Source organism: Acanthopagrus latus, chromosome 8, assembly GCF_904848185.1.
Source record: "Acanthopagrus latus isolate v.2019 chromosome 8, fAcaLat1.1, whole genome shotgun sequence".
Lineage (NCBI taxonomy): Eukaryota > Metazoa > Chordata > Actinopteri > Spariformes > Sparidae > Acanthopagrus > Acanthopagrus latus.
Genome location: NC_051046.1, coordinates 8666022 through 8689688, shown reverse-complemented (window position 1 = coordinate 8689688; position 23667 = coordinate 8666022). Strand labels below are relative to the sequence as shown.

The 23667-nt window shown below is 43.1% G+C and overlaps 1 protein-coding gene across 10 annotated transcripts in view; it reads right to left on the bottom strand.

The window, feature by feature from the left end:
* mef2aa (myocyte enhancer factor 2aa) overlaps positions 1 to 23667 on the bottom strand; it is a 73504-nt gene that overhangs the window by 6276 nt on the left and 43561 nt on the right. For 4 of the 10 annotated variants that reach the window (XM_037107084.1, XM_037107083.1, XM_037107087.1 and 1 more), the window contains exons 4-7: positions 11227 to 11361; positions 9232 to 9454; positions 7695 to 7754; positions 2044 to 2228 (exon numbers count right to left, since the gene is read on the bottom strand). In XM_037107084.1, coding sequence (XP_036962979.1) covers positions 2044 to 2228; positions 7695 to 7754; positions 9232 to 9454; positions 11227 to 11361 — 603 coding nt within the window. Of the gene's footprint in view, positions 1 to 2043; positions 2229 to 7694; positions 7755 to 9231; positions 9455 to 11226; positions 11362 to 11428; positions 11561 to 23667 lie in introns of all 10 variants that reach the window. The other 6 variants (XM_037107086.1, XM_037107088.1, XM_037107090.1 and 3 more) reach the window with 3 other exon arrangements.

Sequence of the window (23667 nt, the reverse complement as noted above, 5' to 3'; positions counted from 1 at the left end):
CGGAAGTGTGGAGGACTTCTGCGGACACACTCATTTTATGTCCTACAGCCTGTTGTTGTACTCATGGACCACACAGTCCAAAGCACAGGCATCTGGGTAATATGTCTTTATTGTCAGGTCAAGTGTGTGCAGTGACAGAAAGTATCTAAGTACATTTACTCCAGTACTATTCTTATATACAGTTTTGAGGCACTTGTAGAGTATTTCACTTGAGTATTTTTGTACTTCTTTGTCACTTATCCCCCACTACACCTTGGAGGCAAATATTGGACTTCTACTCCACAACATTTATTTGGTAACTTTAGTGATGAGTTTGATTTGAAATAATACTGACTCTGATAATCAGAAAAATGCTGAATATCCCGGCCAAACCGATTATATGTCAACCCACAGTACACAGTATATACAGTATGTACATGTAAATACATGTGTATTTTTTTTTTTTATCGAACTTGTTCTTCTGACGCTTAAGTTAATTTAAAGGTGCACTATGCAGTTCTGAACTCACAAAAGTGATTTAATAACATAATCGCACAAACTCATGAATACTTATATGAATATTTCCATGAATTAATAAACACGCTCGTCCTTTGCAGACAGTTTGTTTATTACGTTTATTTAGTCCTGAAGAAGAAATCCATTAAGATCTTCCTCTGCTGACTGAATCTACATATTTCACCTTTAATATCAGCTACTTTTCCTCATCTACTATTCGTATGGGTGACTTTCATGTTCAATATTTTACTGTAATATTTTAACACAATATCTTTTCTTTCACTCAAGAATGACTTTTGGCCACGTTCTACCAACAGTGTAGTTTGTCAGGCTACAAAGTAGACATCTTGTAAATGAGGAGGAAGACGTAGCGTCAAATCCTGGACAAACGTCAGTGAAGTTAAAGAACCATAGAGTCCGTTACGGCCGCAGACGCCTTCTGGATGTTGACCAACACTTGTCTGATTCTGACTGGGACGTTGCAATCATCTCGTCATCATCGGAAATTACATTTGACTTTTCTCCGCTGACCTTATGGCATTATGTATTTCAAATCCTCCCTGTGCTGAAAGAGGAATCAGAAGCCCCGATCTTCCATCTTTTCTGTGCTGTGGGACATACTGTGACCGGGCCGGGCCTGTCTTAATACCCACACTCAATCAATAGCGGCAGGAAGACACGACAAGGGCGACAAGATATTATCTGGCTCACACCCTGGGCCCCTGATTAAGTCTTCATCTACACTCTGTCACACTGAGATGTGATTAATTTAATACCATTATGGCCTAATGACAGGCTGTCTGCAGACCTGCCACAGCCAGCACCCTCCACAGCCCCCATCTAAAACGCTCCGTTGGCTCAGACAGAGCAGAATCCAGCCGCTGCCTAACCTGTTTCAGACCTCTTACAACACAGCCCGTCCCACTCTGCTGATCCCACATGCCAACATGGTAACACACAGTTGTTGAACGCTGCGCTCTGGGCTAAGTTGCGGCTCAGAAAAAGGAGGAGCACCCACAGTAACCCGAGGTTTATTTACCAAACACAATCATTTTCCTGGAGTGGCTCCTGTTGCTGACAACACCAGCAGCACGCAAAGTTGGAGACTGGCTGGCCGGTCGTCTCAAAATCCCCCATTTTTCCAGAATGTTGATTTATGACCAGGCGGAGTGTAGTTCAGCCTCAGGTGTTCATTGTGGTCGAAAAAGCGGCCGCATCTTCATCATTGTAATTAGAGAATGCCTCTGATTTAAATTGGAATAACTGAGTGAGAGTTATGACACCTGGGCTGCAGATTCTTGGCACGTTTTTAACACCACTCGGCTGTGAGTAAGTCCCACTTGGCAGATAGTCTTTAGTGAGGTGACGACCTCACTAGCATGACACGCTACATCGGTGTGATAACATAACATAAAAAAAAAGAAGTGACAAACAGCACTTTCTGCTATGAAAGTCTAGATTAAAACACAGAACAAAGGTCTGGCGTGCCCTGCAGCAGAGACACTTCAGCTGCTGATGCTTGTGTGCAGTGGTGTGCTCCGTACTCACCAGCGGGGGCATCATCCCTTTGCTAGATGGAGGGATAACAACCCTCAGGTCTGGCTTGCGGCTTCCCATTCCCATGTTCCCTCCAGGGGGTGGTGGAGACTTGGTGGGCATGACTTTACCCAGGCCATTGCCGCTGGGTGTGCTGAGGACGCCCGGAGAGCCCCTTGGGTTAACGAAACCGTTCCCTGCAGAGGCACACAGCGACAAGAAACACATCATCAAACCACGGACTGTGACTGACAACACTCGCAGTCATCAGGCAAACCTCTCGCGCAGCGTTGTTTTCCCGCCGCCGCACGCAGCGTTAAGTGTTTCCAACCCTCTGGGAAGTTTTAATAGACTCGGATAATTATCCTGCACATTTACAAAAATAAAATGTCCATTTCAAAACTGATGAGCCTTTTATTTTTATCGTGAATGATTAGATCAAAGTCAATTCTTTTTGCAGCTCGGGATGAGGAGCAGTTCACTGACAAATGTACTGTGACCGCTTAAAAGGAATAGCTGAAGCCATTACAGTTGAATAAAAAACAATAGAAGATGTTGGGTTTTTTTCTGTTTTGTTTTGTTTTTAACAACGTGCCCACAAACAACGGCAAAGTGTTAGACTCTCCCCTCAACATTCACACCTTGATGTGCCCGGTCATTAGTCATTTCCTTTTTCTCGATAAGTGAGTATGAGCTACCACCGAGTTATTATAGGAACTCCCATCCTCCTCACCCCCACTCACTCTCCGTCGCTGGACAACTATCCCATGCAAGGGGTGATTATTATCAGTGGGTGTGGACACATTTAACAAGATAAATACTTTCCAGAGAGTCACACCGGGGTGTTAAAAGACTTACAGTAACAGTGTGCAACAGTGCATAGATTCATACCAGAGCTTTAAGATACTGTATCTTATTGCATAACAGACTGCAACATGTTAAGTGCCCTAAAAATACATTCTACGAAGTCATACATGACTGTACCGTGCCGTCTTCACCGAATATTATGATAAGGGCTGCATTTTAAAAATACAGAAAAAAAAATGAATTCTTCATGGTTTTGTCGACCAGAACAGTACAGCACTTATTTTCAATTTCAAGATGCGGTATGACTCATCTGATCAAGGACTGCAGTGGGATTCTGCAGATTCCACACAAATCCCCTTTAATAAAAACGAAGCCATGAACTGCTATGAAAAGAATAACCAGACAAAAGCAGTATTTCCAAGTGCGCTCGCATTTTAAATTGAACTTACTTCATGCGAGGCTAAGTGAAAAAAAAAAGAATATACCATTATAATATATACGTGCCGAAATCCCGAGAAAACAACGGGAAGACGGAATGAATTGTATCTCGCACTGCATCAACAGATCAGTAACACTTCAACAAGTTGCTGACTTCTCCATTGTGTTCAGTTGTGTCCCAGTGAAGCACAAAGTGTGCGCACAATGAGTGGGCTCTTGCGTAGGAACATAATGGAACAATAGCCCCCTCCGACTACAGATAAGGACAGCAACAATTCACGGTCAAATAAACAGTTATGATGCCGACAATAGTATCACGCAGCTGAATCAACAGTATATACAGGCGCAGATCGGCATCAGCTCTGGCTTTGATCATTCGAGACTTGGCTGCTGCGAGTAAAAAACTGTGTTTACAGAATTAGCAGAGTAAATGTCCAAGAGCCCTAAAAATAGATCTGATTAAAAGCAGCGAAGATTTCATTGAGTCGGGAATGAGACGTTAGTGCAAATAGAGTTTTCATGCGAGAGAATGGGGGCCAAAAAACGGCACGTGAGGAGCTTTTCTGATTACAATCGCTGAGCTGTGAAAGCTGTTGTGGAAGAAAACAAGACAAGGGAGATCACAACATGACGGCCTTCTCAACAGCCATTTTGACTTGGTGGGGGAGGGAGTCGGGGGGGGACAGGAGTTAACTAACAACATCAGAGATGGCTGCATTGAGATGTGTATCTCACACATCAGCTAGCTAGCGTGCACAATAGCCTACAACTGGTAAACCTCAATGTAATGCAGCTGTTACTGCTGATAGACTTTTTCTGCTATGATGAAGTTTTAGTATGTTAGCTAGGTTGTTCCTGTAGCACATATACAAATCGATAAAAAAAACAAAACAATTATGACAAAATAACTGTATCTATGATCTGTTTGTGAAGGATTTAAAGCAACATTATGGAACTTTTTCCAACTTAAAATAACAGCTTCAAAATCACGTTGATGGTACAGTGTCTTGTAACTTCAGTGAGAGGGTCAGATCACAGTGTTAACTTCAATATAATGTTGCTTTAAGGAACAAACTTTCATTTCATGATGCAACCCTGTCTTGTATCTAGACAAATAAATTAACTTTACATATACATTTGTGTAAACTGTGAAATAAGGTTTATTTTAATGCTAAATTGAATACATTGTGCAATGACAACAAAGAAATGCTGTAAGCCTGATAGTTTCTCCTCATCTCTGCTGTGTTGTGAAGACATGTTTTAATCAAAATTAAACAGTTAACAGTCAAGAATAACTCACAAACTTTAAATTGTTCTCATAGACGAGATGTATCTCTATAGTTCCTGCGCCATCCCACAGCACGTCTAACGCTCATGCTCATCATTAATCCACTGAATTTCACTGTGTGCACAGCTGCCGTAATGTCATAACATAAATGGTGCTCACTTTGCATTATAAACAGGACTGTCGTCACGCTGTATCTGCTAACATTTCCGTCATTTTCTTTGCCCACTGTTATACCAACATATGCCGACCTGATAATGGTGATGACACACTGAGACACATTGCCAGCACATCACAGGGCAAAAAGACAGACAGTCCGTGCTAATTTAGACTTGGATTAACCCACCTGACTTGCATATCTTTGAAAACGCGCCTCTGATTATGACTTCAGAAGTCTGATGATGAGAAAATCCCACACTTCTTTCAAATAATTGCCAACGAGGGAACACATGTCTGAGGAAATATTTAGACCGCAAAGTTCATTTTGAGCCAAGGTATCAGCCTCGAGTAAAGGGCCCAGACACTTCAGTGGGCTCTTCTGGTGTCTGCCCTCATTCCATATTCAGACTTCTCGAATTGGTTGTGCCAATAAATCCTCTCTGGCTGAAAACCTTTGCATGTTGAAAAGCTGTTTGGTTTCAGTTCATTGTCCTGAATTATTAACACGGTCTGGGAAGGGGCATTACATAAGGGCCTTGTGTTTACAGCTGAAATATTCAGTTTTTCATTTGAAGTTCAGGGAAAGACAACACGGTGACTTATTGTGCCCAGCAGCCCACGTGCGTCAGGCTCAGGCAAAATGTCTTGATGAATGAGAAGAAAGATGAGAATCAAGGCCTCCGAAAACAGTTTTCTAATAATAGATGCCATGCACACTCCTATTGTTGTGTCTCATAAAACTGAGTCCAGGCAGGATGTGCAGACAGTGATTTGTTGAAACTAGAGGCGGATGGAAACCAGGTAAATCATACATTCTTTCCATCCACCCTTTTCACATTCTAGGTGTATCTGTGCAGCATGGGTGTCATCATCATCGTCCTCACCTTAGAATTCATGTGTTGTTTTTTTTTAATTAACCTCATCATGAAGAAATCACACATTACAATTAAAGAAAATAACTTTCGACAAGAACACAAACTTGTTGTTCCCTTCATTCCATTTCCTGGTGTGATCTGCCGAACTGACAAATGAGCTTTGCAGTTGTATTCCCAGAGCCTGAAATGCTCCGATAGTAATTTAAGGATGGATACAGCTTGCAGACATGTTGCATAAGAGAGAGCACACTCTTCCCTGGTCGTCAGCACAACTTTCATTCTTAAAGGGCAACTCCGCCAACTTTACGCATTAAAGTTTTTTACAGGTCTTGGGGAAGACTACTGCATCCGTGATAAAAAGTAATATAAATCATGCAGCTCCAGAAGAAGCTTTTTGGTAAGGCAGAAGAATAAAAAAAAAGGCAGTATTTCTGGTTCTGCTCTATCAATTCTGATTATTTGTGCTTAAACTTCCAGTTAGAGACCAATCCAGGTGCCTACATTAGCCACACTGCAACTTGGCCTCTGAGTGACATCACCAGAGGCTATTTATGCAGCTTCCACTGGAGCCACAACCGGCTTTAAAGTACCTTTTTCACATATGCAGTGTTCTGCCCAAGGCCTGTAAACTCACTTTAATGTGTAAAATTGGTGGCTACCCTTTAACACTCACCAGTCAAGGAAAAGAGCTTGTAATTAGGTGTGATTGTATGAGTTGTTAAGAGAAAAGATCTATTATTGAACTTCACAGTGGAGTAAGTGCATCAAACGAGACTCAGAGAGATGCTTATTGTGAACATGTAGTAGCTGTAGAGGCCTTATCTGATCCAAAGACTGGATGAGGACAATAAAATTGCTTATCAGTAGCAATTTGTCTGCTAGAAAAATCTGTCTACAAATGTTCACTGTGACATCATCACAATCAGGCTATAAGTAAACCCCTCAAATCTCACTGAGGGGGCCCTAGGTTCTCCTTTTTTCTGTGTCAAAAAAGCATATAATCTTGTCTCTGCAGTGACGCCATCGAGCAGGAGTGAAGATATCACACGACACGTCTTCCATCTGGCCGCTTTGAAAGGCCTCCGCTGCGGTCATAGCTGCTACTTGTGAAAAATCTGAGCTATGTCAGGAATGGTCATCTGACAGCAGGCCTGGAGAGGTTTCTCCTCCCTGTAGCCTCTGCTGTTCTACACACTTGGTACAAACAACAGCTGCAGCATGCTCACGCTGTGCCAAGACGCTGACGCCCCCGGCACAGGATCCTGACTCTTACCCCGAACCCGGTACCACACCCCAAACTTAAAACTCTCTCCTTAATGCTGCCTGTAAACCAATCCGAGGTGGTCTTTATATGTTCTAATTAATACTTAACCAAATCTCCTATTGTAAGCGTGTCCTTGTGGTCTGCCACAAGCTATGAACATTACCTATCATTAGCGGTTCGTAACACCATACTGCATCTTGTCATAAATGCTATATGGAGCAATAAGGAAGGAGTTAAACTCCACCTGCCTCTGCCTCTCAGACAGCACATTGCAGCCATGACAGGCTGTACGGTCATTGTGTACTGAGGACTTAGTGGGATGTCATGGCCCGAATACCTACAGGGTTATGCTGGTCTAGGCATCTTACAGACCCTCTCCAGCCTTATAAGGGCTGTCAGAGTGGCGGGGGGGGGGAACAGATGCACCTGTCAATAGAGGGAAGGAAACAGGAGGAGGGAGGGCCACACCGAGGTGACAAGTTTAAAGGAAACACTGCGTTTATTTACCTGCCAAAGTCATTTGGACAGCTAATTGCCTCGCCTGGAGACCCAGGTTGGTTCCAAGCACAAACACAACGCTGCCTGAGCCACTTCCCATCTCCCAAACATGCATTAAACAAGCATATCATACATTTCCTGTGTTGAGAGGAGCAACACATGTATTTCCTTTTACATGCAGCGAGAATATAGGGGCAAAGGCACTTGCAGTCAATGATAGAGACAATCGTCTTCAACCAATCACAGATGGACACGCAACTATCCAGCTCGCGTGCTAAGCAGGAGGCCTATTGGGCAGAGCTACAGAGAGCTAATGAATCTCTCCGGGAGGACTTACCCGCTGGGCTGGAGCCCACACCACTTGGCACTGAAAGGTCTGTGGTATCCAGCATGCCACCTAATGAGATGCACAGAGTGATATGATTAACCATCTGCATCCTTCTGCAAGCGAGCAGAGATGTGATGGAGATGCCAGACCAGACATGAAATGTCATGTAGATCTATCTATCTTCAGCAGCACACGAAGAGCGAGGCATGTGCTCCCGCCAGTGGCCTCACGGTGGGGAAATGTTCAATATATGACCAGGGACAGCAGCATCAAGCTGTTTTCAGCATGGTTCAGCTGTGTTCATAAAGTTTGAGATGGTGAATGCAGAATTCCACTATGAGGACACACCTCCAACATGTAATTATGTATGTCATACAATCAGATATCTATGGGAACCTCTTTAAATAATCATATGAACACTCAGGCAAGCAGAGGTGCACTTAAATGAAAGCACACAATACAATATGTCACATGCAGCTCCATGTTTTTTTTTCAGCTTTTGTTGAAATATGTTGGTCCAACATGACTCAGAAAAAAAAAAAAAAACGATTCAAAAGAGATCTTGCAGATGATAATCACGAAACAGGAGATAATGTCATAAACAACGGTTAAGTAAACCTCCTGCAGATGGGAAGGTGTCAGCCAATTTTGATATGTGGTCAAATTTGAATGAGGCATTTCACACCTTGTCGCATGTACCTCCGTTGTATGCGGTGGAGCTGAATCTTGCAAAAGCCATCTGGACTGACTGAGTCACACCAGCCACACAAGTACTAGCGTAGAGTGACTTCATTTTTCCACAATGCTGATACAGTAAAAGGTGTGATAATGAGAATTTAAGAGGGTGTGAAAAATACAACAGAAAAACACCAGTATACAGGTGTCAGAATGACATGACTGCTTGGCCTCAGGGGCAGTGCATCCGATGTACCATCTTGAAAACAAGGTTGAAACTCTCTGTGTTAGAAACAACTTGGTTGTGGTGTGAGAGAGAGAGAGAGATGCAGGGCGATCAACTGCTGTAAGAAGTACAGCAGGTAACTCACAAAATATATCATTTATCATTTTTACATTTCTGTAAATATACAAAGGCTTCACAGGAAATACTACTCCTGAAGTGCCTTAAACACCTCGTCAGTAGCCCACCATATAATTGTGTGACTTTGTGACACAGTATGTCACCATGTCACATATTTGCATCATTTATGCATACGTTCAGTGTAGAAGTGAAGCGATCTAGATGCTGAATACATGACAAAGCTGACCTGAGACACAGTGAGCTGTGCTGGCTCAGGTGTGTGTGAGCCAACCAATCAGAGCACACTGGGCATTAAAGAGACAGGAGCTAAAAAAAAGGAGCATCTCAGGCAGATAGGGAGCACGAGGAAACTGAAAGTGGGCATAATATGTTACATCACAATAGTTTGAAAGATGCTATTATCAGATACAAATTCTAGACAAAGGAGCTTTTGTGAGACCTGCTCTGAGTGATTTGGATCATCAGTACAACTCTTTGACCAACTGACATGGGTTCTTGTCCACTAACCTGCACTGCCTGCACTGGTGGGCCTCTGGGGGCCTCCACTCGAGCCCACATTCCTGTGCAGAGAGGCCTGTGGAGGGGACAGCATCCCACTGTCACTCAGGGAGGCGGTGGCCGCTGCCAGGGCCTGGCTACCCAGAGTCCCTCCTGGCTGGTACATGGCATTAGGATTGGACACAGGCACTGCCACATGCATGGAGAAGTTCTGCTGAGGCAATGCTGTGGGCTACAAGAGGGAGACAAACACACACAGAGATATTTACACACAAACACACTCTGAATCCATGGTCTGATGGTTGTCATGGCATCATTAACAGAGAGCGACCCTGGAGTTTTCTTCTTTTTAAAAGGGACAGTTCATCCCAAAACAGAAATACATTTTTTTCCTTTTAGCTGTTGTACTTATTTAGCCATGAACATTGTTTATGAACATTGTTTGGCAGTTAGCAGCTGAATTTTGGAGATATCGTCCGCGGAGACGTCTGCATTCTCTCGAACATAATGGAACTAGATGGCACTTGGTTTGTGGTGCTCAAAGTCCCAATAAACCTAAATTTGGAAAATTGCTGTTTTATTGGCGAAAAAACAAACATATCTGCGGCTGACATCTCCAAAACTCAGCAACTCACATCAAAACAAACTAGAAAGACAAATAGCACAGGTAAGAGGAAAAATAATGTATTTTGTCCTTAAGTACATTAATAAATTCACAAAATAATCAGGCAGAGAGCACATTAAAGAACTGCAAAAAAAGATGCAAGTGCATTTTAAACTCAGCAGTTGCTTCATAACAGAATATTTTAAGAAACATTTCTGCCCGACATCTGAGGTTGATTGAGCGACATCGTATAACCATCCAAAAATAGTTTATTGTCATTAACATCATATACACAGAATACACACATTTCTTGAGTGCTACCGAAACACACAGAAAACACAGAAAACACAAAATCCAAAAACATGCATTCAGGTGATCACTTTGGCATTGCAGCAGTCAGCACTACAGATGTACTTTTGCTGTCTGAAACACTGCTGTGTAATGCGCCTCTCGCCACTGCAGAGACGGGGAATGCGGGGACTCACAACGACAAGAGTCGTGACTCACTTGCATCTACCTACAAAGTGCTGACTGCGCAAAGCATAAGTGAGAATGACAGGTGGCAGTGAGAACGTTTCATCATAGCATTATCCAGTGAGCCGGTCGGCTGTTATCATTAGTTTGTTAATGGCAAAGTGATGCTCTTCATGTCAGGAACATAGAGGGAACGACTGCTTAGTAAGCACTATGTTCTTGCATAATTCTAATATTGTCACGCATGATAAGATCACAAAAGATTTGTGGCGTTTTAGAGGGTGAGCCAGTGTGGTACGTGATGAAGGAGAGGGAAGATGCTAAATGATAGTGTGGTGTTAGTGTGCTATGGGAACACTTCACTGCTGGAGGATGGGATATATTATAGGAGGCTGCGCTGAGAGAGACATAATAGAAAGATCTGAAAGGAGAAATGATAAACATTGCGCTATCAAAGAACTGTGGAGTTTTTATTTGTTACATTATGAGATAAAAATCAGGTCCGAGATGTAAAACCTCAAATCTCAGAACCTGCAGAAGTTTTATGTTAACACTCACGCTTACGTGATGCCATGTGTTTCAATAGCGACTGCTGTTTGAGTTATGATAACACTGACCGCGATACTAGGGTGTAATCTTTCCAGCAGAAGCATGCAACATTTCACCTGTTCACATGAAATGTGATCTTATCAGGGTGTGCCAAAATATCAGTTGCCGAACAAATCAACATAAGAAACAAATGCACGCCCAGTGAAGGGGGGGCATTAATCTTAAGCTAGAGTAGATCTGAAAGAAGTTGACAGAGGTTCTGGAGGAGGGGGCGGGGCGGGGGGGTAACAAAAAGAGGAAAAAGTTAAATGAAAAAAAGAGTGAAAATCCTTTTGTGCCACAAAGCCAAGCAAAGATGTTGCATTTACAGTACTTACGATTTTATGATTTCTCATCATATTATCAAACTCCTCATTAATTTTTTTATACTTTTCTTCTGTGTGAGGAGTGAGGACATATGAGGCATCAGGGTCCGGGCTATCACAACCTCTGTGTTCTTTCTTGTTTAGCGCCTGTAGTGAACATCAACATAAAGACAGGAATCAACACAAAACAGCAGGGGACAAAGGAAGTACTTACACCACAGCGCTTGTACATTAAATCACTCTCTTCGCTTAGTTTGCCGAAATGGTCGTCCATGAGGGGGCTGTGCCCAAAACAGTCATCGGGATCAGGACTAGCACAGTCATTATGGCCTTTGTTTCTCAATTTCTGAAATGAAATTGCACAGTTGAAAAAGAAACAGAATACAAGATGTGGCTCTGTGTTTTGTTTTTTGTTTTTTTGCTACTTTTGTAGCAGAAAAATATAAAAACAAATGTACAAAATAATCATCAACTCCTGAATGTTTCCCTTTCAAATTGTTTCTTTTATTGCGGCGCAACATGAACAGCTGCTGCACCGACGCTAGGTTAATCTGGAGTTTCGACACAAGGCTCTGTACCGAGGGGAAACTGAAATGTCACTCCATATCCTTTCACCCTTCAGAAGTATTCAGAGAAACAAAATATTGTCCTCCTCCTTCCCTCTTCCCCTCTCTCTGTCTCCTCCTCGACCTCCCACCCTCCCTCCCTCCCTGCCTCCATCCCTCTGTGTTCCTCCTTCTCTTGCGGCGAGTGTGTGTTTGCATTTTTCATTATATTTCAGTTATCATAAGCCACCCAGCTGGAAGAAACCTCTTGCCTAAGACGATACTACGGCAGCGCACTTTAAGAACCGTCCCAGCCTGTAATTCAGTATGGTTGTCACTCGTGGGGATCTTATCGAACTTAATGCATGTGGGGAATAAAATGGATTATCAAATGTGGTCAAAGATGCTTATTTGAGCATGAAATTGAGCAATTATTGTAAAAGCAAAGAGCTCTTAAGTACATAGGACAGCGTGTTGTGGTGTTATAAAGAGCCTATTCTGACCTCGGGTTGGGGGAAAAAAAGCTAAACAAATAAACGCGAATGCCGCGCTCCTTTGCTCACTTTCATGCAGGCTGTTCTCTGCTCCTCATTACAGCTCTGAATAGCAGTGTTAACAAGACTCGCTGACAGCATGTGACAGCTTGTGATATCAAGGCAGCGTACATCAAAACATGATTTATGTGTGGCTCTCAAGGTTCCTCTATCGGGCCGCTGCAGGTCCACAGCAGCCGCCCTGCCCTGTCTGTGGGCTGCCTCGGAGGCCTCGTGTCTACACGGAAGGTCGACGACTCCTGTGGATGCAGGGGTCAGAGTGCGAGGTGGAGGAGAGAAGCCTACACACACTAATGAGACCTTACTCCATGTTTCTGGTCTTCATCACCCAACAAAGTGGAAAGTGTGTGTGTGTGTGTGTGTGTGTGTGTGTGTGTGTGTGTGTGTGTGTGTGTGTGTGTGTGTGTGTGTGTGCGTGTACGCGAGAGAGAAACAGAAAGTCCACGAGTAGGAGTGTGTGTGCGGTGCATATGTCTGAGTGTTGTGCTGGGTGTGAGGATGTGTGACTTTTGTGTATGTGCGTGTGTGTTGTGTGTGTTATGTGTGTGTGTGTGGGGGGTGGGGGGTATTTTCTACAGCTGCTACATCCTCTGACAGCAATGTGACAGTGCGTTTAGACAATGCGGCTAACCCAGCGCAGCTCACCACAACCTCAGTGCAAGTTACATTTCCTAAAAACCTGTGCCATGGCTCTTTACGAGACGCCTGCATGATATTACTGCTCGTTAAAACCAGAGGACGCTCCGGCTCGGCGCATTCTTATATGCGCATTCTTAGCCGCACGAGAACAATGTTAATGCACACCGTACGGGCAGAGGAGATGTGACTGTGCACGCTGAGAAAGAGGCAAGGAAGTTCAGAAAAGCAGCAAACATCTCTTCAGACCTTAGTGTCCACAATGCCCAGAGGAGGGTAAGAGAGAGAGAAGGAGAGAGAGAGCGAGTCCTCTGGATAATGAATGGCTAGCACTGTACCACAGATGTATTACTGTTTGGTGTGGTACAGAGCAGTGGCATTCTTCTCATTCTAAGAAAACGCCTTGCTGGTTCATTTCCTGTTTACTGAATGAACCCTCTTTAGTTAGGGTCCTGAAAGGCCTGTGTTTACTGGGGTTAGAACTATGCACTTTCTCTACCGAGCGAGCCAAAGATCTGATCTCAACCTGCAAATTTTGAGCTCCAACCTGCTCATTATGGGAATAGTTTGGTCGGACTGGTCGGGCACGGCTGTGCGAGATGGGCAGGGCTGCTCTACTTTCACAACAAGCCTGGCCAAAATTCAGCACGCCGCACCCACTGGCCCAAGCCATTTAGGGAGGGGTTGCAGCAGCACAGTGGGTGAGCGGGAACCAGATAGCAGCGGACAAGGGCAGGCAGCACACAGATCTGTACCGTCATACATGAATCACAGCGATACACGACTGCAACTAATGTATATATTTTCATTATCAACTTATCTGTTGATTATTTTCTCAATCAGCTTACTAATTGTTCGGTCTAAAGATTATTGTGTTTTGTCTACAACACCAAGATTATTGTCAGACAGGCACATAAGTGGAAAATATTCACTTTTACAGAAATGGAATCAGGGAATTTTTAATTTTTTTCCTTAAAGGAGACAAATTCTGCTAATTTTCAAGTTCACGAGTTTATTTAGGGCTACATCTAGAATAACTTTACATGTCTTAGTGCTCAAAGAAAAAAAAACAGTTTTCTCACACTGCCAGGTGCTGCAGTGCTGTATTTCCCCTCCGTCTGAAACTTTCTGTTTTAGCTCCTGTCTCTTTTAGGCCCCCCTCCCGAATACCGAATCTGCTCTGATTGGTCAGCTCACACACGCCTGACCCTGCACGGCTAGCGACCACAGAGCAGCTGTGCTAAATACATTTGTGGGTGCCAAACTAGCCGCAAGGCTACCTTTTGAACATTCAAGATCTCTTACATGCACAAAAACGTATAGAAAACACTAAAGGACATGAAAACAAAAAGCAATCGTTGCAGCTCTACACATTTAAAGTTCTCTATATGCAAGAGTTTGTCATCTCCATGGTGTTCTAAATGCACATCACTTTGACGGCCTGAGAAGCATGGCTGTAATTCTTTGTTAAATGACTTGGCATGTTTCGGGTGTCCCACAGACGCTGCCCACAGCTCCTACTAAATGGATCACTAAATCAGCACATGGCCAAACAGGTGTCCCTCTTCCAAACACCTGTCAAGACCTGGCTCCCCATGCTGGCCAATCAGAGCCAGCCGCGCAGAGACATGGCCGTAGAAGGGACCACATGGAGCCCTGAAGGCCACCCGACCCCAGATCAACTTTGCTCTTACACGACGACGCTGCGGACCGCTCGAGACACTACAGCGCTCTGACCTAGAAAAGGGGAAACTTGCCAGACAATCAGGAGGCAAGAAAGAAAGGATGACTTCTTTTTTTATGAAAAGTTTGATATAGGCAGCTTCAGAATGCCGCTCAAATGTCCAAACAAGCTTGTGGGGTTCAAAAGTGGAGTTGGCTGAACGTGAATACAGCTGAGGTTTGGATTTTTCAGTAGCATTTCTGATGAAAGATGGATAGGGGGTGTTTGTTGCCGGAGGGGGGGGGGGGGGGGGGCTGCAGAGCGTATAGACAAGGGAACTTGTGTAATCTATTCACAAGGCCCTGAGAGGCTCACAAAGATGAGTGGGAACAAGGCCAGCTGCTATTTTCTCACAGCAGTCCAAACCTGTATTGATAGAAATTTGGCTCCTCAGATAAAAATGAGACTCCAAGTGGCTGACGTCAAACCAACCCGCCGCTATTGTCCAAGCGCTCATCTGTGTGTGTGTGCGTCCAGCATTTCCCCTTGTGTGGTACTTGGACTTCTCTTGAAAAACCATTGGAGAAGGCTTTCTTATGCCGAAGAAAAAACACTTGTTTGTCATCTCCACCCGAGCCTTCACTGCTAACCTCGCTGTAACCATGGGGAACACTGAGCACAGCGATTCCCTCTCCAGATTCGCAGTGCATGTATAGTACAGAGTGCTTTGTTGGAGTGAAGAGCAACCTTGCGCACCTCTTTGATTTGAAATCAATGTATTTTCTGCCCACCAAGCAACCTTAAAAACTCATTTTTGTCCTACAGTTCATCTTGCCTACATTCCGCTCAGCGCCTGGGTCTCATGTTTACCTTTAAGAATTATATTCTCATTTTTTTTTATTGCAAAAACTGACGCAAACACTATTCCGCGGATTAAAAATAAAACTCGAAACCATTGCATAAGCCACCTACATCACCTGTTTCTTGAGAAGTACTTTCAGTGAAATGGGCCCATGCAATTTACTCTGCTGCTGCGAGTCTTGGAAAACAATCTCACTCTGATGTTCTCCCCCTCCCGTGTCAAGAGAGCTTTCTGCGTCTAACTTATTCATGTACTGCATGGTACTGTACGTTAACAGGAGGCAGGGTGAAAGGAGAAAGATAGTGGTTGGCCATAAAAGCTAAAACTTCAAAAAATGTGGGGGAGATGGCTGAAAGGAGGACATGAAGAGGCTTCTCCTGTAGTCTCTTCCATTGTGCCTGAATCACAGTCACTTACAGTGGCTTTCACCGTCGGCGGAGGACCACCTGACCTGCGACTGCTGCACCGCGGCTCTGATTACAGGCCCCCTCAAACAGCAAGACAGTTTGTAGCGTAGTGGCAATGCAGCACGAGATCACACAAAACGTTTCAAAAACCGGAGCACAACGCGGCGGTTTAATGCACGCTGTGATCGCCTAACTGCGTACAGTGGGAGCTATATCTCGACCGGTCGTGCAGCGGGGAGGCCTGCCCTCACCTCGCTCCAGCCTCTCACCCTGCAGGGCTGTGAATTAGCCCTTGTGCCCGCCCGCCACACTAAGCAAGGTAGCGTGCTAATCCTCATGACATCACCATTGTGTCCAGGCCGTTCCATCTAATGTGCTTATCAAAGGGCTTCTTTGAGTGTGAACGCACTAGGAAATCAGCATGGGGAGGCGGCTGATAGGGAGGCTTTTATCTGCTGAGGAATATTTCTGCTCTTATATAACATCTTAAGAGACTTTCACTACCATCATGTTCCCTTTCCCCTGTGGTGCTGTAGTCTTCACTTGAGGGGAATAAAAGGCTCTTTTGGTCGGTCTTAAGGCGACTGTATGCCACGGCCCAGCAGCACTAGCAGCAGCCGTCTTCTCTCTCTCTCTCCACTTCCCGCTGCATATTGGGAGTCGGGAGTGAGGGGCATTTTAGATAAGGAGACCTCTGTAATTCCCAGACATATCTTGTTTTTATCTCATGACCATTTGCACATTACCGAGCGGATTGATATCAGGATATGAGGCTGGATTCATGTCCTTCCTTTGGCTCACTCCATTGTCTAGTTACTCTGTGGACAGGAAGACAAGCAGGAGGGGGGCGAGCTCTCTCGTCTGCATTTTAGTTTGATACTGTTGTCTTGTAGCCGTTAGAAAAACAATATGCAGAGTGAGAGTCAGTCCCACCTGACACCACAGCGACAATGGACGGACCACAATGAACTGTGAGCTCAACGGGCAGACTAGTAGTTACAAAATGAGTCATGCATACTAAACCTAAAGCCACAGATACATATGAGGACAAGATATTCCTCTTCTATACAGTATGCTCAACACGAATGAAATGTCAGCAATGTGTGTTTTGGCAAACCACAAACAATTTTTTCAGTTTTATCATCTGACAACACTCTGCTTATACTCCAGTTAGGTTTAGCCAGAAACAATGTTTTGACTTTAAATACCTGTGTCAGTGAACACAAACAGGGCTGGAAATTGTCCCGAGGTCTCCTTAAAAGCATCCAGTGCTGTCACGTGTATTAATGTAGAAACATTGTGGGATTCTCATCAAAATATTCACTGGTTTCTCACTTACTGATGTCAAACACAGTCTTGAACAGGGGTCACTGGCTCGCCTCGCCACCATCCCCTTCATCTCCCATTATTAGAGTTAGGTGATAAACATGTTATGTGAACACGATATGACACTTTCGAAATGTCACTATGGTACTTAGCCTTTGACACACACAGTGTTGAGATGGGCCTCTAACAGGGTTCAGTCCAATTGTGACACATATGTAAACAGCCTCTGAAAGCCAATCAAGGACTTTGCTGTTTCATCTGCACCCTGGTTGGTCTCGCCTATATTTTTCATAGAAATTATGCATAATATCTCTGCATTAAAACAACTTTGTTATGTATTTTATTGAGTCAGGTATTTACTTTATCCAAATGCTTCCAAGAATGTTCAAACCTGGAGAAATGGTGATTTTATTCAAGGTAACAATGAAACTGTGTTTCATTTTTGTTGCCTGACGCTATAACTTTGGAAGCGAGTCAGTCACCAATGGTGGTTGTTCAATAATGAAGACAAAAACTCCCACGATCTCATGCTACACGTTTTGTTTTGATCCCTGGGGGCAAGAATTACAACTGTGCATTCAAAGCATTCTTGTCTCTACCTGAGAAGTATTTTTGATGACATCTGATCATCAAAAAAATGTTAAATATGTTATATCTCTTGCGATAAATCACCTACCCAAGTACTTTTTGAGAATAATCTGTGGCTGCTAAGATGTAGAAGTTGTGAATGCCCTACTGTGTACTACAAATAATTACCTGCATTTGACTGGCGAGATTGCCAATTAAATATAGCCCATCCATTTAACAGAATAAGGAAGCAATTGGTGTGCAGCAAGCATTCCCCTCAGAGCCTTCCGCTCTGAGACTGTGGTGAATGACGGAGTGACAAAGCTATTAGCCGCCTCAGTCAGAGAGAACAGTCTCAATCAGCGGACTGCATATTTTCAGTATAGACAAGAGGGAATTAAACTACAAATTGAGGATAAAGGCAAACCAATGTCATCATTATCTACAGATTAAAAAGAATGGGAACACACACTTCAGTTCCCACTCCACATAAAGGAAAAGGAGGCGCACATTCGAAACTGATCAGAAGAAATTACACTCCCAACAAAAGCATTAACGTACAGATTATTGAACATCGTTCTAACCATTTTTACTCCTTGTATCTCTGACTCCCGCCTTCTCTCTCTCTCCCTCTCTCTCTGGTCATTGAGTGGATCATTAGCTGTCAGGGCCCTTGAAACCATACCCCCAACCCTGAACTCCCATTCCTGCTCGCCTCTAAAATATTCATAAGGACAATTAGGAGTTCCGATAAGGCGAGTACGGAGGGCTGGGGGGCGCGCGGCAGAGAGGGCAGGATGTGCCAGCAGGACGTCTGTTCTGCAACACTCTATACCCAGACCACAGACCTGTCCTCATCAATCTGAGACACAGCAGCCTCCCTCTTTGCCCCCAGTCAGGCCAGGCAGCCAGGGGAAGGTGGCACGGTGCCAGCTAGCCCCCCCACCCCTCCCCACCCACCACCATCCCAGCAGGCTTTGCTCTGTCCTCGCCCCTGGGCAGGAGGGGTTGGCCGCACAGCACGCACAGTGGGAGGAGGGGGCCACAAGGGCAAGCTGATTGTTGCACGAGCTAACTCACAGAAGCTGCTGTGCATGAGGAAAAAAAAAGAAAAAGCAAGGTCCCGTTCCAGCCGTTCAGCCAGCAAGGTCATTCAGGAACGCAGAGGGTGGACTTGTGGTTCTGGTGATCTTTAACATAACGAGCACCAATGCTGCTCTGTAACTAGATCAAACCAAATTAGGTCAGCTCAATGTCTGACCTATTTCATGTGGTTCACGCCACAGACATGACAGGTATGTGGTTGGAAGCTCAGTTTGAGCAGCTATGGATTAAGTTACCTCAGAAAAGTAACAAATCATGTTGCATCACCTTTTTTGATAGCATTTAGTTAATTTTGGTTACATCCTACCATTCTGCTAAAATACTCTGGGATTATCAGTCTATAATAGTAAAGTAGTAACAAAGTATTTGCAAGAATAATGTAAAAAATATGGTTGCTACACATTAATATTAAGACATTAATGCTCCATTTCTTTTTCACTCAACTGGTAGTTGTGTTTTACCGACAAGAGGGAACTTTTTTTTATGTAAGCATTATAAGTCCCCCAAAAAATGAATGATATGCATTCAACAACCAATGTTCTATACTGGATCGGGACACTGATCAGCAACAATCACAAAAAATCATTTCGTTGGCAGACTTGTTACAAAACACTGAGGGAATTCTTCAGAGCTTTAATCTGTTTTTTGTTTTTTTTCTCTGTTAGACATCTTCATTTCTGCAGAGGCTGATGCATAAAGAGGAAACACTTTTTCTCTGCTCTACAGGGCGAAAGGTATGTCCACACACATCAGTTCAAGTACTGTGTCTTCTTTTTAAACCACCTCCATTAGTCAAACAAACTCAACTGCTGTCAGCTAAGCTCTGGTTCCAAGAACCTTTTGCAGATGTTTAACAGGAATCAGTGGGAGGAAACAAATCAGTAAGAGAAAACATTGTGATTGAGCTTGAAATATTACTCAAACATCTTCTTTTTTTCTGTGGTGAATAAAATGTTAAGTTCCAGATTTCAAAAATGAGCACATCTAATTTTAACTGGTTAGCTTCAGTGGGTACCAATGTTGATGAATGCAACACAGCTTGTGGTCTTTTGTTGTTGTCTCATTACATTATATGCTCTCTAAGAGACGCTCGAATTGAAATAAGACATATGCGACGTAGTTAAGAGGCTGGGAAAAAAAATAAATAAAAAGAGCTCTGACGTCAATAAGGGACGACTGGCTTTTAATGTGCTAAAAGCAAAACTCTCTCAGCAGTAACCTGGTAACAAGCATCACTGGCCGGAGAGCAGAGACATAATAAAACAGTGAGATGTTATACATGATGGGTTTAAAACCAGGGCTTGATAATGGAGCTAAGCCATAGAGCAAGTCAAAAGAAAGCTGTTGTACAGCTGACACAATCCCAAATAAAGAGCATAGCTACTGATTATTATGGCAAGTCTGAGTAATCCATGTACATTTTGATCATGGTGAATCTGCTCAGTCGCAGAGGACACACACTACAGAGGAGTATATGTTATACTCGCCTGAGCATTACCACAACCGTTTCATTACACGGAGAAAAACTACAAAAGAGGAGTGGTGACCCTTTTTCACTAAAAGCCCAGAGGAAAAGGAGTCCTTGTCCTATAAAAAGGGGCACTTTGAAACCCAGCATGTTGCTCGTAACAGAACCATTAATACTGCTTCACTCACAGTGTGGCAAGAGAAGACTTTTCAGACAAGTACCAGAGCACTCCATATTAATGTTAAGATGCAGCGGAGGGTAATGACAAACTAAATGAACTGAACTTTACACTCCCACATTCACAACTTTATAATGAGGCTCAAATAAATCAAATACACAATGTGAAAAAATCAGATTTCACTTTTTGTAATTAATAAAAACATGCTTGGGTCTTAATATATCGCTGAAAACATTTATTAAACAGCAAACAACTTATAGTAGTATTTACTTGTCTTGTAGTTTTGTGTCACCCTACTAACATAGTTAAACGGCAACTCCACCAATCTGAGACATGGGGTCTTGAGGAGTGCTACTGCATATGTGAGAAAAAGTCGCATATAAGCCTTTTGTTGCGCCAGAGGAAGCTGCAAGTAATAGGATAAACCGCCTCCAGTGATGTCACTCGGTGGCAAGGTTGCATTGTGGGTAATGTAGGTGCCGTGTTTTGAAAAGGAAGGAGAATGCTTGTGATGAAAAAGGCAATATATCTAACAGTGTTATACAAGGGCAACGTCAGACCAGTGGACTGTTTTTTTTTCAAACCTGGTGCATACATTACCCACAATGCAACTTATCCACTGAGTGAGATCACTTGGGGCAATTCATTAGGTTACATGCAGCTTCCTCTGGAGCCACAAAAGGCTTTATATTTGGCTTTATATTTCTTTTTTCCCATATGATGTGGTCCTCTCAACGACCTGTGAGCACACTCGAATGTGTAAAATTGGTGGAGTAACCCTTTAATATGCAATTAGACACACATGTGTAAGTTCCTAACAGTGATAACCCAGCCCTCTGTTTTCACTACAACACTTCTGAGTTATTTATTTTTAACTTGTCCTACTGCACTAGTCTGAAAATAGATGCCGGTGCCGAATGAACAGCGTGTTTGTTTTGACCCGCAGGCCCGAAAGGTTAAACGCCTGTTCTCAGGTATACAAAACACTCCTGTCTGGGCAGGAAATAGGAAGTTGTTCATCTTTACAACTCGATGTGTTTATATGAACCCCAAATATGGGTCCACAACGGGCTTTCAGAGTTTAAGCCTACCCATGCTGCTACTTTACCGTCCCTCTCCAGAGACAACGGACTGACCGACGGGCTTAATGTTTACGTGGCAACATGTAAAGAAAACCCACAAAGTAATATAACAGAGAAAAAGTACATATTCATTATTTTTTGGTGGAAGTTCCATTAAAGTAATCATACTTCAGGCAATACCATCATATTTAAAATAATCCATTGTACTGTCTGTGTGACCTACAGTCAAAATGAAAATAAAGAAATTCATTTCAATATCACTCCAATAAATCACCGGAGACCAAAAGTGCACATACTTTTTTTCTGTAATATTAAAAAGGGGGCTGGCAGAATATTTCACATATATTGAAAAGCCCTGAAAAATCAACATCAACCCAATAAGTCTATGTCAATAGCAATGACATTTGATTTAGCTTAAAAGGGATTTCTCATCATTGCTGCTGCGAGCTCTGTGGTGAAACACCGAAAAGGAGAGAAGTAATGGTGGGTGGTGGCGAGTGAAGGGTGAAGGGTGAAGAGCTGGAGGTGGATATTGAGCATAATCAAGACTTCACCATGAAGCAAATGAACCTAATGAACACTTACGAATTGGCTGGATATTTCCAGTTTGTGCCCATATTCACCTCATCTGAAGTCTATATCTGGTATAAATATAAGATTTTCAATCAGAAATTAGCTTGAAAATAATCAAATCTGCTCTTAGTTCAGACTTTTTTTTTTGTTGTTACATTAAGACTGCAGCTTTCCCTTTCTGAGACACTGTAAATAGACCGGCAAAATTATAGATAATGATGCAGATAATTACACACAAAGAATGGCCAATTTGACCAGTCAGACAATAAGAAATCACGGATACTTCCAACTAGAATAATGACTTGTCACGAGTGTAATCTATCCCAGATGCAAAATGTCTAATTAACTTGCTATTCCACATTTCCAGAAATGACAGCTCACTATTTTTTGGAGGAAAAAGAACAAAGAAAACACTGAGAACAGAGGCATGTTTCTGTGAAGACCTGAAAACACAAACCAAATGCTAATGGAGAAAGACTACCTCAAACAAAAGTTTAATAAAAGGGCTAAAAAGATAAATGTCCTGTATTGTGCTCATTTTTCAATTCCATATTTTTATTTTGTCTGTGTCTTGTGTCTAATAGAAAATATTAACATGTTCAAAAGTCACATCATTTTCCTCATACTGTCCTCATATAGTTCTGATTTAGTGTTTTATCTCTTTAAGGCCCGCCTCCAAAATAGGCCTGCTCTGATTGGTCAGCTCTGACAGGCCTGAGCAGTCACTCCACACCATTTTTCTGCATCTGCTCTGTCAGTGTGCTGAGGGCAGTGATCGTACAGTTGTGACATCACAACTTCCCACAAGTCCTTACATCTTGTTTAAAGGCGCTACACTTGTTTTAGCAGACATGGAAATCTCACTATCCACAACATGGGACCTTTAAGGTTTTCATGCAACTGGCTTATTTGACTTTAGGTGAATAACATGAATGCTCATTAAAAGAAAACTGCTATTCCTCCTTCTGTGTTCACTGTGATTAGAGTGCAGACGACGGCAGCGCATGATATTTACAGTCGTACATAAGAGGTCGAGGGAAGAAGGAAAAGAAAACCTAAACTTCTCTAAACTTCACTAATAAACCTCAACATCTTAACTGAGCCTCAGCCTTGTTTAGTTTATGCCTGTGAACATTAATACAAAGGAAGATGGCCCCGATAACAAGGTTTTGAGTTTTGTCATTTTCTAGAGAAAAAAGGCTCTGTTGCCAAAGGATGTGATGTCATTCACGTTTCTGGTGAAAGCAACATCGGTTACTTCAGAATAAACAGACAAAAAACTTATAAATAGAAGCAGACAAGAGCCACAGCGACGAAAAAAACTACGGGTGTCTGCACACAAATGTTCTACAAAGTAACGTGAAACCACTTTAAGACGACCAACTTTCACTGGTCCCATATGTAATTATCCAAACTACTGCTCAGACCCAACAAACCATAATGTGAGTGAATTCCTGTACTTATCCAGCCAAATATTGTGGACTTCCA